General features: G+C 41.8%; 1 protein-coding gene across 3 annotated transcripts; it reads left to right on the top strand.

Annotated features, from left to right (window-relative positions):
* The first annotated feature begins 2411 nt into the window (after positions 1-2411).
* On the top strand, positions 2412-15186 carry sgpp2 (sphingosine-1-phosphate phosphatase 2). Of its 3 annotated transcripts, XM_053321146.1 has the most exons (6): positions 2412-2645; positions 3774-3776; positions 5369-5518; positions 10571-10750; positions 13177-13266; positions 14641-15186. In XM_053321146.1, the coding sequence occupies exons 1-6, from the start codon at positions 2412-2414 to the stop codon at positions 15184-15186; spliced, it is 1203 nt and encodes a 400-aa protein (XP_053177121.1). The 3 variants fall into 3 exon arrangements, with proteins under 3 accessions (XP_053177121.1, XP_053177119.1, XP_053177120.1); XM_053321144.1 differs by lacking the exon at positions 3774-3776 and having other exon boundaries at positions 2412-2639; positions 5357-5518; XM_053321145.1 differs by lacking the exon at positions 3774-3776.
* Positions 15187-15841: the final 655 nt, after the last annotated feature.

Genomic DNA, 15841 nt, shown 5'->3' with positions numbered 1-15841 from the left:
TCAGGGGAATGGATAGGGTTAGGCATGTGTTAGTTATAGTTAAGGTTAGGATAAGTCTACAGGAAATGAATTTACGTCAATATGATGTCCTCTGAAGTGATGGAAACATGACTCTCTCTCCCTCTGTCTCTCTCAGTCTGAGTATGTGTGTGTGTGTGTGTGTGTGCGCGCGTGTGTTTGTGTGCGTGTCCTCTGGCTGTTCAGGGACCAGCTATGACAGCCATGCGCAATTACGTAGCCCACACAATACCAGACAATAGGATGTGCTAATTTGGTCAACTGGGGGCGTCAATTGACTGTTTCCTGTAACAAAGTGTTCCTTAACTCAGACAAAGAACCACCAAAAACTTCGAGCCAAACTTGCTTTGTCTTGCGTCACAAGGGACAGAACGGAACAATGACATTTAACTATATTATAAAATTTGACAATAGGAAGTCGCTCTAAAGCTTTTCATTTTCTCAACCATATAAAGGGTGGAGGATCCAGACATCTCAGTATGCTTTCTGTACAAAAACACACATATTTCATGGAAGCCTGTAATTTGAAGAGCCCATATTTTTTATTTGTTTGTTCTAAATCTAAAATCCTTTTACATCAAGCTGTGTATCAATTTGATTCATTTACTGACTCTGAACTATCAGGTATAAATATTTAATTGGACTTTTTTGTAATAGTCAATAAAAGCTACATAGCTATGATACATATTGTTTGTTACATTATATATGTCCTGTGGTTCATTTCTCTAAAATGATATCGCCTGCTTGTATGGATGGATGTTTGGTGACATGACAATTGATGAGTGTGCTGGAAGGGACATATAGTTCTGAATCAGGGTGTCACATCACAGGCCAGAAACCCAAGGCAGGAAACTTGACCTTTTATGGAATTATGCTTATATAACTGTTTGGGAGTCTAAATAGAGTTGGAAGTGGATCCCTTTGTTGTTACTGTTGTATACTGGTAAATGTGGGCAATTTCTAGTAAACATTACCTCCTTGTTTTTTCCAGCACATCCAATGACCTGCTGAAAGAATCCACTTTAAGGATAACTAGTCTGAATGATGGCCAGGAAGAGCTCCAGTCAGCCTACATGTACTGTATATGTGCTCAGGAATAGTCTAAATGTTGCTGCTTTGAAATGACTTTAAGCAATTAGCCAACAATTACTGGATCTCTGTCAGTGAGAGATTGATAACAGCTCTGTAACAACAGGAACAAGCCTTAAGCCTGTGACATCCTGCTGCTGCTGCTGCTGCTGCTGCTGCTGATGATGATGATGATGATGAGGGAGGATGAGGGAGTCTCTTATTTTACCTGAAAAATGTACTTATATTTTCTGAAAACAAGTTAATCAAATTTAATAAATTGAATTTCAAGCTGTCCTTCTCTGTCAGCCACTATTTATCAATTTTAGTTGTCTGTTTCTTTTGTCTTTTAATTTCCTTTCTAACCTAGTTTTAGTCCAGCTTTTATTAAACATCATCTTTTATTTCATTTGACGTCTCTTTTCTCTTTTTAATCTATTTCAACCGAGTTTTAGTCCAGCTTTAACTTTATCTTTCTTTCTTCTTTCTATTGTAACCTAGATTATTTTTACTCTAACGTTACTTTTTTTCTTAGTCTCTCTTATGCTACTTATTTATTTAATTATTTTATCTATTTAATTATTTATCTTTTACTTATTTTATTTAAATTTACGAAACAAAAAAAAATACTTATTTTCTCTGCATGTATTGGTCGTTCAATCTGTTCTTTGTTTTTATTACCTTTATTATGTTGTCACTTATTCTGTCTTATTATCAGCTTGTCAATCAACTAAGTGTAAGACACTTGGAACTACACACACACACACACACATGCATGTAGTGTATTTTGGAAAATCATTAGCCAGGATAAAGGGGAAAACAAATGATGGGTCAGAGGTTTATGATATGAAACATGATTTGAGTAAACAATAAGATTTGTGTCTTGTGCCCAAAATGTTCAAAATATTGGCCATTGATTGTAATCTGATCCCAGACTCCTCTCAATAATCCAGTCTTATTTGGCTGTTTTCATTGCATGACCTAGTTTTGGATCACTGGACTATTTAGGCCTACTTCTTCTGCTACTATCATGGGCGGCCCATGCAATAAATCATCCTTCCGCTTGCCGTAAATACTTGTGTGAACCATTTCAGTGTAAAGGTCGGACAAATATTATACAAACTTTAAACTATTGGTCCCGCCTGCTTCTAACCCCGCCCCGCCGCGCACACCTGTCACACAGAGCGGCCGCACCTGTACGTAGCTCTGCAGCCTTCCCCTTGTGATGCGTCCTGTCTGGGCAGATATCACCTTACATGATTACTTCTGCTTAAGAATCCGCATTTTGCAGCATTGAAGCTTCATTGAAGCTTCATTCACTTACCATGCTGGAGCTGCTGGCTTACCTCCATGACTCGGAGCTTGTGGCGGGGTTCCAGAGACGATGCGGACTCTTCCTCGTTGAAGCCGGTCATCACAGCCAAGAGATGATCCGCTCTGAGACTGGAACCCCTGTCCAAGATGAGAAACCACGTGGACAGATGAGGAGAAGCTGGGAGCACCAGGACAACAATTCAAATTATAAATACAAGGAAAATGGATGTACAACTGGTGTAAGTGTTAAACTGCGAAAAACTGGTTATCTCAGTGTCAGTGAACTCATCTTTAAAACGATATGTTAATTAAAATAAGAAACCAAAACATCTGCTGGATTAAATTGCATTGGATTAAATGCAAACATTAGTGGGTATAATAACATTAGTGAATAATTTAAAGGAATAAATGAAGTGTGGCCAGGTGGGACATTTATTACAAGGTTACATAAGAATATTTTTATATATGACAGCTCAGTGCAAGCCTTGTTTCTAAAAATGGGGAAGTAAGCGTTAAACCACACAATAGACGCTTTTAGATTTGAGGATTTACTGAAAACGAACGTTTGGATTTATTACAGTTTGTGAAAACCAAACTCTGACTGGCTTTTCTCGTTTGTCTAGCTGTTTCTGTCAGCCCCCACATCCTCATCTCTCATCTGCACAATGACAAGCTGTGTTTACATTCTTCCAGGCTCCCTTTTCTGGGACAGATTATGTATTAAAAGTGAGTTACTTTCTAGCATAGGAACTTCAGTTCATGATCATGTCAATGGAACACTTAAAGAGTGTTGTTAAATGTGGCCTCTGTATGGCTGTTCTTTTAATATGCCTCTTCTGAGTACCATAACCTTGTAAAAGTACACTACTAGATTGCTTAACTACTCCTTTCAAAGTAGGATCATGGTGTTTACACAAAGACAATAGCCATAAAAACACTAGGAAGCTACTTTATATATGCCATGTGCTTAAATCAGCTGAGTAAAGACATTATATGTTGGATATAATACTCAAAGTGTAAGAAAAGGTTGCAAAGAAGATTCGGGTGTGTCTGTAATATGGGGTGTGACTGCAAGATTAGTTGTGAAAACTAAATGATACCTGCAACTGTGATTGCATTATGCGGTATATAACAGGCATGTCCTAACTATTCCATGAAAGGTTGTGTGGCTGCAGGTTCGACTCATTTAATCCACTGATCTCAGTCTTCAGACAGGTGATAGGTCAAGTCATTTGCACCCTTGATTGGTTCAGAACAAAAACATGCAGACACACAGCCCTTTATGGATTGGTTTGGACATGCCTGGTATATGACACAACTGAGTACATGTCAACATCATACAATAATTGTAGTATTATTAGGGTGAGGTGTAGGGTGTTTCAGCTTAAAAACAAAGAGGGTAGATAGACTACATTGAAAATACAGGCCTCAGTGTAACAAAAATGAGTATAGCTGTGACTACACCCAATTAAGACTAATTGTGTGAAGAAGGTTGTAAAAAAAACAACAACCTGTGAACGCAACTGTCTCCACTTTGGCCTTGGTTGTGTCTAATGCAAGATGGGAGAAGTAGATGGGAGGGAGGGAGGGGCAAATCTAGAAAATGTTTGATGGGCGGGGCGGGGAGGGGCAGGGGAGGGGCGCAGGGCCAGGCTGGGACACAGTCTCAGGAAGGGTGGCACATATAGAGAAAGAAAAAACAGATCTGGACTCTAAATAATAATAAATGAAACAGTATTGATGCCAAAACTGTTGATTTCTACTGTAGGTCCACCCACCTTCTTAATTTCGATGAGCTCGTTCACTCTGACACAGACAGAGCTTGGATGAACCCCAGTGTGGAGCACATGGTGCTCTGTAATCACAACAGAGGCCAAGGGCGGGTGTAGAAAACGTTTGATGGAGAGCCAATCTGGATAAAGTGAAGATAATGCTTCATGCAGACAATTATATCATTTGGCAAATATCAAATCACAGTAAAATGTTAATTTTGGATAGGAGAACCATTCTACTAGCAGAAAATGCATATCAACCAAGTACATTCCAACAGTGGTGGTAGGGGGGACACCTGGGTCAGCCAATCAGATTCCAGGGGGGGCCAGTGCCACCCCCGGCCACCATGTTGGCTCCGCCCTTTAAGGGGGATGGTAAAAGATCATCAGTAGGGTACTAAACAGAAGCTGAAACACAGTTGTAACAGTGTTTAGAAGGTACAGGAGGACCCATACTCCCAATAACAGAAGGCTCAGTGGCTGTCCTCAAAAAAATGACTACGCACAATTCACTATTTACATAACCTTGCACTGAAAAGCAGACAGGCGAGCACTTCTGACTTGGCGCAAAGGATTATGTGTGAAAACTGGTGTTTCAGTGACTGCTCAGACATTCCATAAAGTCAACCGTTGCTCACCAAATGGCACAAAACTTCAAGATTAAACTTTGCCAAAGAACATGAAAAGGAGCCTAATGAATATTGGCTGCACATGCTTTATCCTAATGAGTTTGGATCAGATGGGGTCCAGCATGTTTGGCGTAGACCTGATCTGGACTACCACGGTGACTGCATGTAGTGCCAACTATGAAACATGGAGGTGGGGTCACTATGAATGAAAGTGTATATACCCAATGACAATGATCCCAAACACACTATCAAAATCACAGTAGAGTCCTAGGCAAGTACAGAGCCCAGTATAGAGCACCTGTAGAGTATTTTCTCACTGATGAAGGGTGAGCTGACTTTTGTTGCATTTCTTTGTTAAATATGGACCTTTCATTATAGTTTAATTAGTCAGACATTCTGGTGTTTTCAAGTGAGTTGGCTTAATTCTCTAAAAAATGTATTGGGTGGAAAGGATTTGTAATTATTCAGCTTTTCAGTGATATTGACAAGGGGTGTACTCCAGTTTTGTTATGTACTGTATGTATCTGTATATTAATAGGTGTTTATTCTGTGCAGGCATGCAGCAAGCCTCGTTATGAAGTGAGGAACTGGCCCCTACACTTCCTCTTCCTCTTTTCGTCCGGACTGGGCCACGAAATCTTCTACATCACCTTTCTGCCCTGCATACACTGGAACCTCGACCCCTTCCTCTGCCGACGCCTTGTCAATATGTGGACTGTGAGTCATAGCTTGAGAGTGTGTGAGTGTGTGTGTGTGTGTGTGTGTGTGTGTGAACATGTCAGTCAGACCACTTCAGCATGCCCTTGCACCAGACTCCGCTCTAATGTCCAACCAGTTTCACAATGCCACCTCTCTTCTCTCTGCAGTTCCGTCTCTCTCTCTTCACCTTTAGACCTCCTTTCATCCTTCACCCCCCACCCCTCCAGTGACCTGTCTATGACACCACCATGTCCATATATATCCCCAGGCCCGGGGGCCACCGGGGCCAGGCTGACCGGGGGCCCCTGACATGGTGAGAGGCCACACATGAGGACACATTGGTGGCAAAAGACTGTTAGGATTGCCCCTTTTTTTAAAAATGTATGTCCTGACAGAATCTAGCATAATATAAGAGACCCTCAAAACATGTCAAACTTGTTCCCAGATAGTGTATTTGACACTTCCAGAGACACACAGACAGACACAGACAGCCATAAGCCCTCGCTCCTGCAGAGTGTGTGACGGGCAGTTTGTTTTTGTGCCCTTTGTGTCCCTGCCTCGAGCGCTTGGTGGGTGCCCTGTGTCTGAACCCCTTGTTTGCCCCCCCTCCTCCCCCCCTCAGGGGTAGCAGTAGCATTCTTCTGGCATCTTGGCTACACCAGGCCCCTGTGTGAACTCCTCTTCAACACACATAAACAACAACACACACACATGCACACACTCCCCATCTCCGCCTGCTAAACACACTCATTCTCCTCCCTCCAGTTAGACATTACCAGCTTTACCCCGTGTTCTCCTCCCCCCTAGTCTACCAGCAGAGTGTTTTATTGGCCTCATCAGTGCTCAGAGCTTTCTCTCTCTGGACCAGCCATTTGGTCTGTCAGCCCTCGGGGCGCATCACCCCGCACTTCTAACTTCTAACAGCACCCTGCCATTGTGCCAGTGGAGTTATCTAAGGTTCACGGGGGGCTCTCTACTCTCTCCTCTCTCCTGTCTATCTTTCTCTCACGCACACACGTACACACAGAACTCGATTGAAGTGCACCCATGCAAATTAAGACTTGTATGCATGAGCAAACGCATTACAGGCCCATGAATGACACACACACACACACACACACACACACACACACACACACACACACACACACACACACACACACACACACACACACGTACCCATGTGTCCTTCACTACCCTCTGTTGGCTTTACTTGCAAAGTGACTTTGGTTGACTTAGAAAACAGTTACTGTCATTAACCATATGGTCATGAATTACATGGCCCTGTTGTATGGTATTACTGTACCGCATTGTTATGCAAATGATACACCTACCTGTGCTGTTTGTAAATCTCATCTTATACTTTTACATAATGACACATAGGTCATACACTAAAAGATGGATATTTGGAGAATGTTTAGGGTGAAACTAAGCACTGAGGTCAGGAATATTGGTGCATTGGGACAAATAAACTGGGCTCCATACAGGTTTTACTGGTGTAATAACATTTTTATGTGTTTTTTGGTATTTTAGCATTTTATTTAATCCTTAAAAGTGCAGAGAGAGAGATGGAGGCATTGGCAGAGAGAGGATGATATACAACAAAGTTCTGCGAAATGTAGCCTTGTTATGCTATATGTTCATAATACTTTGAAATAACCAGGACAAAAATGAGTAACAAAGCTTAGGCTATACATTAGATGAAGGATCGTCATTTAGAAAAAGAGGGTCAGAAACTGTACAAAACTCTGGGCAGAATTATTCTGGACAAAAAAAAATTAAGTTTGTGACACACAAGAGGATTGTAAGTCAATGAACAGGTCAGCAATGACTGAGCACAACTTTTAAAAATGGTACCTGGAAGATGAAAAGATTCGGCAGCCTAATTAAGGACAATGTCAGTAAATGCAGAAACCATGCTGTGGGGATTTGGGATATTAGCTTAAGATTCATATTATGGAGGAACATATAAAATGATTCAACAGAGCCGACAGCAGCATGACTCTCAAAATACCTGTTTACTGTTGAGTTCCACTGTCAACTAGTTGTTCTATAACCTAAGACATTTTAAGGGTAAAATACTGCTTCAATGTGTATAATATTATCCCCAGTGTATGTGAGTAGAATTCAATTGAGTTAGTCAGTTTGTGGTCACTTTTGTTGTTGTCTTTTTACCCAGCCAGAGTGATGCGTCACATCACATAATAACCCAGCCCACTATTTATCATGTCACTAAAGGAAAAAGTAAAAGTGTGTATGTGTGTGTGTTCTTCACACGAACAGTGACCTCTGTAATAGCCCATCTTACCAACACACACACACACACACACACACACACACACACACACACACAAACAACCAGAGGCTCACTCTGATCCACATGTTGACAGATCAAAGTCCAAAGCGACACTGGCCTCGATCAATACACTTATTCATAAGGAAACATGCACACATACACACTCCAGTGGTTGTGTGTATATGTGTATTTTGACCTGACTTTAACTCTTCCCTTAATGTGACCAGACAGTCCCTGGGCCAGTCCTTTTGATCTATCTAGTACAAAGACACCAATGAGAGGCTGGCGTGCTGGCTTTACTAGAGGCAGCTGAATATGATGTTTGTGTTAATGGTGAGTGCATGGAGGGGGGGGCAGAGGGGGGTATCATATCATGCAAGCACTTGAGCTGCTGGGCAGCCTCATTGTTCAAAGGCAGAGGATGGAACATAGTAGATCATGCATACACAGTATGGCTTGTTGCATGAATACAGACTCGTGGTGAATGGATGGGGTCAGGCGTGCTTAATGGGTTCAGCCTAGTCTGTTATCTGTTTATTGTCTACTTCATGGTACCAATTATCATCTGTGTTTGTGTGTAGGGGCAGCTTATGTAGGCAGATGCAAATATTGTAATAATAAGCATTACACTGGTGAGATGGTTTAGCCTTTGGAATGAATAAGTTGATTAATGTGGAAAAGATAAATGTCATTCTCATCATCTTTTTACATTGGCCAAACCTATTATTTGGTCTAGGGCTGCTGAGGCACCTTAGGTCCTAGTAATATACGGATGATTAATACTATTCTCATGTTATAGTATAGAGTGTAGAGGGAGTTGAATAGCTTAGCTTAGCAAAAAGACTGGAAGAAGAGGGAAACGGCTAGCCTCACTCTCTCAAACGATGATAAATACGCTTCTAGCTTCTCTAAGTTCACAAATGAACTCATATCTTGTTTATTAAAGACAGACACACAAATAGAAATGTGTTTTCACAGGGCACTAGATGCTTTAACTATTTCTTGGAGAGTAACAGCAGGTTGCAGTAACTTCCAGGAGTCCTGTTGTCATGGTGAGGTCACCAGGCTAACAGTGAAACCAACCCAGTCTCACAACAGTTTGTGATATATTCACAAAAATGTAATCTATAGATTCTTGTACAGGGACACAAATGTTCCTATTTATTTGTGAAGCACCACATTTGAGTGACTGATGCCATCTATGACATTGTTATAAAGTACACATTTTCATTATTGGAGATAACAGGGCGGGTGAATGGATAGATAGGTGGCAAAAATTGGACATCGCTACAGATTTAATATAATATAGATTAAGCAAACGACATGTGACGCATTCATGAACTTCAGAGCTGCTGTCATGTCTGTTTTTGTTGTACTAGGCTAGTTGTTTTTGCTCTAGCTCTGCATGAACTGACATGAGAGTGGTAGGCCTAACAATTCTTTAATAACTCTTGGCAAGAGCGTAAGCAGCTTAGTAAGTGAATGCCTGAAAATGTCAAACTACTCCTATAAGGGAAATCTTAATGCTATAACAGATGGTGGTGATATTTTAGACAGAACACACAACCCTCGCCTCAATCCTGTCATACAACACCTTTGGGAGGCAGGCCTTGTTTCCCACAACCTCACCAAGACCTAGCAAATCTCAGCAGCCATGTTCCAAATTCTTGTGGAAAGTCTGACACCAGAGGAGTGGAGTCCATGATTTTGGATTTACATGTCCAACATTCAGGTGTCTCCATACTTTTGGCATTGTAGTGTTATTGAATTTCAATCTCTGCTTTTGTCACATTCTCTGTCTTCTCTTTCTCTATCTCTGAGCCTATTTGTCTCTCTATATCTACAAGTTGCTGCACTAACAGCGGGTCAGTGGACCTACTTTTATATCTCATTTGCCATGGAAACAAGTATTTCCTGATTGCAGTGTCAGTAGAGATGGTAATAACAACCTCTTTATTCTCTCCCTTAAACACACACATTAGTGTCCTGCTCCCTTTCTCTCTGAGCTGCCTCCTTGCTCCTCGCTAAGACAGCCATTCATTAAATATACAAGGCAGAGCTTTAAATAAACCTGGAGCTGGAGCAGACTGCCCCTTCCGAGGGTCGCTGGGGATCTCATGAAAGAGAATAGGCAGCACATTTGGCAGGACACATACACACACACACACCTCCCTGTACCTATACACCAACCCATACGCACACCTTGCACTGACTGTGTCATTGTGTCAAGAGCCCTCTGTCTGGCTGAAGACGCCGTGTCAGCAAACCCTGCCTTCTTCAATTTTCAGTTTCTTACAATAGATTGTGTTACTGTATGCCTGCAGCATCTGCACTCTCTACCAGGGTGGGTCTACATTTTTTTCCTTATTTTTTCTATTGAGTTGGAAAGGTGATTACTTATTTATAAGAGTATGTGGTTAGTTTTAGAGCATAGCTTAACCAGGATGTTGCTTCCTCTACTCATTATTTTATTATCAACTCCTTCCATCTCTAATTTCTGCTTTTTGCCACACACTGCAGTGCGCTTCTGTTTCCCATTTTGTTATATAAATGTAATGATGTTGTAGACTGATTTTATTTTCTGGTATAGCTGATAAATGAATACTGCATGAAGACCACTATATTGAGAAAGAAAAATACCACACTGGGATGGTTAAACTACTTACTTAGTGGGAATCTTCTCAATCAGATTCTTTATCTTAAAGTGCTAGGACAGAAAGATCTAGTTGCTAGCTATAGATTTAAATCTGTATCTATCCTTTTCCTTTCCTCAGATGGTGATGTACATCGGCCAGGTAATGAAGGATGTGCTAAAGCTGCCTCGCCCTTTCTCACCCCCTGTGGTCAAGCTGGAGACACGAGTTGACGCTGAGTACGGGCTGCCCTCCACCCATGCCATGGCCGCCATTGCCATCTCCTTCACATTTTTACTGAGTGCCCCCTCCAGGATACAGGTGAGCATCATTGATAGTTGTGATTAAACTCTTGGTTGTTGGGAGCCCATGATCAGGTGACCAAAGTCCAATATAGGTCTCCTGATACCACCTGAACCCAGGCCTGTCACAATAATTACATTATCGATTTATCGTAGAATAACGTAATCATCATGTCTGTATATCGACTTACCGTATGATACATGGACCCGGCCCATAATAGCAGTTTGTGTTTTTAGAGAAGTGTAGTGCCCACTGTCCAATCCCACCCCTGCCCCCCTTGCATTAGTATCACAGACAGTCATGCTCACCAAGAATTCACTGTATCCCAATGACTTTAGTGATCCCCAAGTGCTTTATCTGATAACAACTCCATGCGGTTGACTTTTCGGCTGGTTGTTTTGATTTGAAATGTCTTAACTAGTAGCTGAATTGCCATGAAATTTGGTAAAGGCATCTATGTCTTCTTCAGGATGAATTGTAATCGGTGTAGCGATGCCCCAACTTTTATCTAGCGCCATCATATCAGGTCAAAATTTTACTTATCTGCAAAACTAATGACCTTCCCATCAACCTCAGCTAAAGTAAGGTGCTAACATTGGTACAGTAACATTGTCATTGTGAGCATATTAGCATAATGCATTTAAATAAGAACAAATCTGTTCCTCATAGAGCTGTTAGCATGGTTGTAGACACTTACTCTTGTTGTCATGGTTTTGCTCAATAATATTAATAATACTAATGGGTAATAGGTTGGTGGAATACTTGCACACACAGAAACCTGATGAGTAACAACACCCCACTTTAAGCCGGAGCAGTCTAATTAAGCTCGTACCTGTCAGGAAAAGTAGATCAAGTGGCTGCAGTCCAGCTTGTCTTGATGAGTAATTTTATTGCTGAAATTGTAATAATAATTGGTTACACTGCTCATTACGATGAAAACGATATTACTTCCATCGCTGACTGCAAATGGTGTACCTCCACCTCATTAGAGCTTCTGCCCTGTGAGGCTAAGTGGATGTTGAACTGTAATTCTGACCTGGGTATCTCATTAGCCGTGCTATTAAACTGCCATTGGATTATATTGATTCCTTTTTAGATTAGCGGGGCACCAATCCGTGTTATCTCGGTCAAGCCAATTGAGCGGAGTCTCTCTCAAATCAAAGTAGGACTGGGGGGAGCCTGTGGATGGCAGCTTGAGTGGGAAGAAGGGAGTGGCCCCGCTGTCCATCACTGAGCCCTGACTGAGCCGTTGGACAATGGTCAGGGTGGGGCGGGGCCAGCAGTCACCATCAGTCACCATCAGCTAGACCCGTTGAGCTGCTGTTTGGTCTTCTGATGGACTCAAGTGAGTCAATGACTGTCAGTCCAAGTCTCCACCTCCCTCCTCTTCCCCTCTTCATGTCTCCCACTCTTACCGCCAAGTCAATAAAACACTCAATCACAGGCTCACTTCATCAAGTTCTCTGTTTTAATGAAGAATTGAGCGAAAGCGGTCAGTAATTTACGGGCTTTGAGGCTGTCAGGGCTGATTTGCGGTGGGATCATTTCGGCTATTTGCGGTCACATTACAGTGTCAGAGGAATCATCTCAACAACCCGAGACACCCGTGTACAGTAGAGCACTTAAATGTGGCCCTAAAATTCCCCCTGAAAAGAAAAGAGCACACATAGCTACAGATGAGTAGCTGTTGTAGAGGACCCTTGAATAGCCACAAGGCCTTGGGGCTAACTCGCCCGGTTCCCGGAGCAGGTCAGAGGTCACGACAGTCAATCACAGAGTGACCCCCTCCTGTCCCCGGCATCCTTTGTGACCATTAGAAAAAACCTCTCTTCATGAACTACCAGTGAATAGGCTTCCAGCTGCAAAAGACAGGAAAAGACACAGGAAAAAAGGCAGAGAGGAGGAGGAGGAGGAGGTGGAGGAGGGGACACAGGAGGGGAGGGTGGAGGAGGTGAATGAATACAGAAGGCCTCTCTTCTCACTGTTATTGAAATGGAGGGAGGAACAAAACCTGCGGCCGTAGGTAAGGGAGGGAGGGGAAGAGAGGATGGAGAGACAGTAGAGGAATAAAGGAGTGGTGACTTGATGACGGGCAGTACGTCAAACTGCCAGAATAGACGACTGGCAGAGAAAGAACTTACACGTCACCTTTTTAAGAGGACTGAAGAATGGATGATTTCAAACTAAGAGGAAAAAGAGGAGGATGGAGGCCAAAGAAAGTTTAAAAAAAAAAAAAAAAAGTGGACATTCTTGTTGTGCCTACAAGAAGGAATGTTGGGAATTTGAGGCACATGTGACTCACGACATTCCACTTTCACAGATTTCATCTTTTGTACTTCTTAATCAGGGAGGGGTGTTTGTCATTGTGTATGTGTGTGTGTGTGTGTGTGTGTGTGTGTGTGTGAGAGGTACCTACATATCGGTCACATGTTTTTGTGTCTCAGTTCCAGTTCGAGGTGGGTCTGCTGCTGGCTGTGACGCTGTCCTCCATGGTGTGTCTGAGCCGCCTCTACACTGGCATGCATTCAATATTGGTGAGCTTGTCCTTACACACACACACACACACACACACACACACACACACACACACACACACACACACACACACACACACAAGCATAAAACATTCAAGCTTAAAGCAGGATTCATTATTCATACCTATGTCTGGTTAAACTGTCTGGCGGAGGCTTTGACCCAGGAGTCTTGATTCAGGAGGCACTTTATGCTGCTCCTTCTTTCGCTGGAAAATCCTGACACCACAATAGTGACAGTTACTCCTTATTAATTTAGTTCAAGCACACATTAATCAGGGCGGCCTCACCGTTAAACACTGCTTCATGAGACTAACTGACCAAGATTTATGCAGGGAATATTATATAATGCACGGCACAACCCCTTCCTCAGCATGATTATTATTAGAGACAAGCAGGTGGCGTCATATATAGACATTAGTTGGTTATTAATTAAGTCTGGTGTATGACATCAATAGTACCAGGAACAGCCCTTAAAACTCTGTAGAATAACACAAGGAAATGTTGTATTTTTTATTTCCTTGTGTTAGTAATAAGTTCCTGGTACTATTATATATACTATAATATTTACAAAAAAATCTTAATTTGAATCATTATGTGTAGGAATCAATCCAAAGAGCTTCCCTCTGGAGCTCCAGTGTCTCTATTCCCTCCACGTTCTGGCATATTAACCACCTCTATGCCTATAAATCTGATCTCATTAAAATGCTAAGTGACTGGAAATTTAATCTATGATAACAAATTGTTGTGTAGATGGTATTGCCCTACCAACATAAATGAAATTGCACGTACACCTTTAGAATATAAATGTGCTAATGTGTTGCCTTTAATCAGATTGGCTTGGGGGCAATTACAAAACTAGGAGATTTATTTCCAGACAAATAGGATTAAACTAAATAATCTCTTACTACAAAATACAATATACATGACTCACCTGGGGATCACTGGATAGAATGTGCCAATATTTGTTTTTTGTTTTTTTTTCTAACACATTTTTAAATATCACCAGAGATGGAGCTGTAAGTGTTTACAATAGAGTTACTCTAGGATGAAGGTCTTATATGTGGAGATAAAACTGCTCAGTGTAACTGTTTAAAAAGGTTAAATCAATAACATTGATGTTGTAATCTGTCCTGAAGCAGTCCATATAAATGCTTTACATAAACATTAAAAGGACCCCTGGGTATCATAGGTGTCTTGCACTGAGATACTGACTGTAAGGTAGTGACTTCCCCTGCATGGTGACAAGACTTCAACAAATCACTAGTTTAAACCTTTTCATTTTACATTGGAAACAAGCTATAATGTGTTAGAGCCAGGGTAGTCGTTTAGAATTTAAGACAATAAAGACAATGAAATACTGTTATTCTATTTCAGGATGTGATCTGTGGCGCTCTCATCTCAGCTGTCATCTTGTTCCTCACATACCCCTACTGGGCAACTTTTGACCATTTCCAGCTCACCAGCTGCATCTCCCCTATCGTAGCATTGGTACTGCCCCTCTTCCTCAGCTACACATACCCAGAGTTGGACCATTACAGCACCACCCGAGGGGACACCACCACTATCTTAGGCGTAGGAGCCGGGTGCTCTGTTGGATACTGGGTGAACGAGCAGCTGGGGCAGACTTTTGAGCCCCAAGGGGTGTTACCTGTACCCCTACCCACACTAACAGTGAATGCACTGGCATTTGGCACCGCCCGCTTCCTTTTGGGAGTCGTAGCATTAGTGGGAACTCGGCAAGTGATGAAAACGGTAAGCCTGCAGGTGTTGTACTCGTGGTACAAAGTGCCAAAAAATGACCAGAGTGCCAGGAGGAGGAAAGAGATTGAAGTGCCGTATAAGTTTGCCACATATACAGCTGTTGGACTTGTTAATTCTATACTGGTCAATAGGGCCTTCATTCTACTGGGGCTACTATGACCTGTTAACACAAGACTGGTGTATAGAAATCTGAATTTTCAATGACGAAACTGTACCTCATATTTATTTAAAATCTTTTATACACATCGTTCTTATAAAAGCAGCTCCTGTTAGGAATGATTCACAGGTGTGCCTGTGACTGACCTGTAACTTGAGCTGAAAGCAAACTTTTTTTTTGTTCACGTTGCAATAAAGTTTTTACGACTGAATTCTCAGTTTGATCATTTTTTTAAATTGTTTTGAAGCACTTTTTTTTCTTTCCCTGTCACTTCATGAAATGGGAGAACCCAGACAAGCTTGTTACCACTCATGGCTATCAGATAAAAACCAGTTTAACTGATCCGTTAAGGCATAGATCATTAGGCGAGTTTCAACAGGTCATCTATTGCACCATACTATGGTTACGTTGAGAACTATCAGTGCAAGGATGAAAGGGTTAATTTTAGTTTGCTACTGTAGCGTTTGAAGGAATGCCGGAACGCCTGTCAGACTTCATTTACGAGGCTCCTTGTTATCTGCCTGGCTCACTTTCATATGTGACGCTATTGGCTGCAAGAAACTCCCTCTGAATTGGCAATAGAGCAAAAGATCTCACAGCATTAACAGATACACAGTATATATGTGGAAGTCTGTGTGATGCCTGATAAAAAAAGAT

The sequence above is a fragment of the Scomber japonicus genome, chromosome 6 (genome assembly GCF_027409825.1).
Source record: "Scomber japonicus isolate fScoJap1 chromosome 6, fScoJap1.pri, whole genome shotgun sequence".
Classification (NCBI taxonomy): Eukaryota; Metazoa; Chordata; class Actinopteri; order Scombriformes; family Scombridae; genus Scomber; species Scomber japonicus.
Note: the sequence above shows the minus strand (reverse complement) of the source record. Positions and strands in the feature narration are given on the sequence as shown.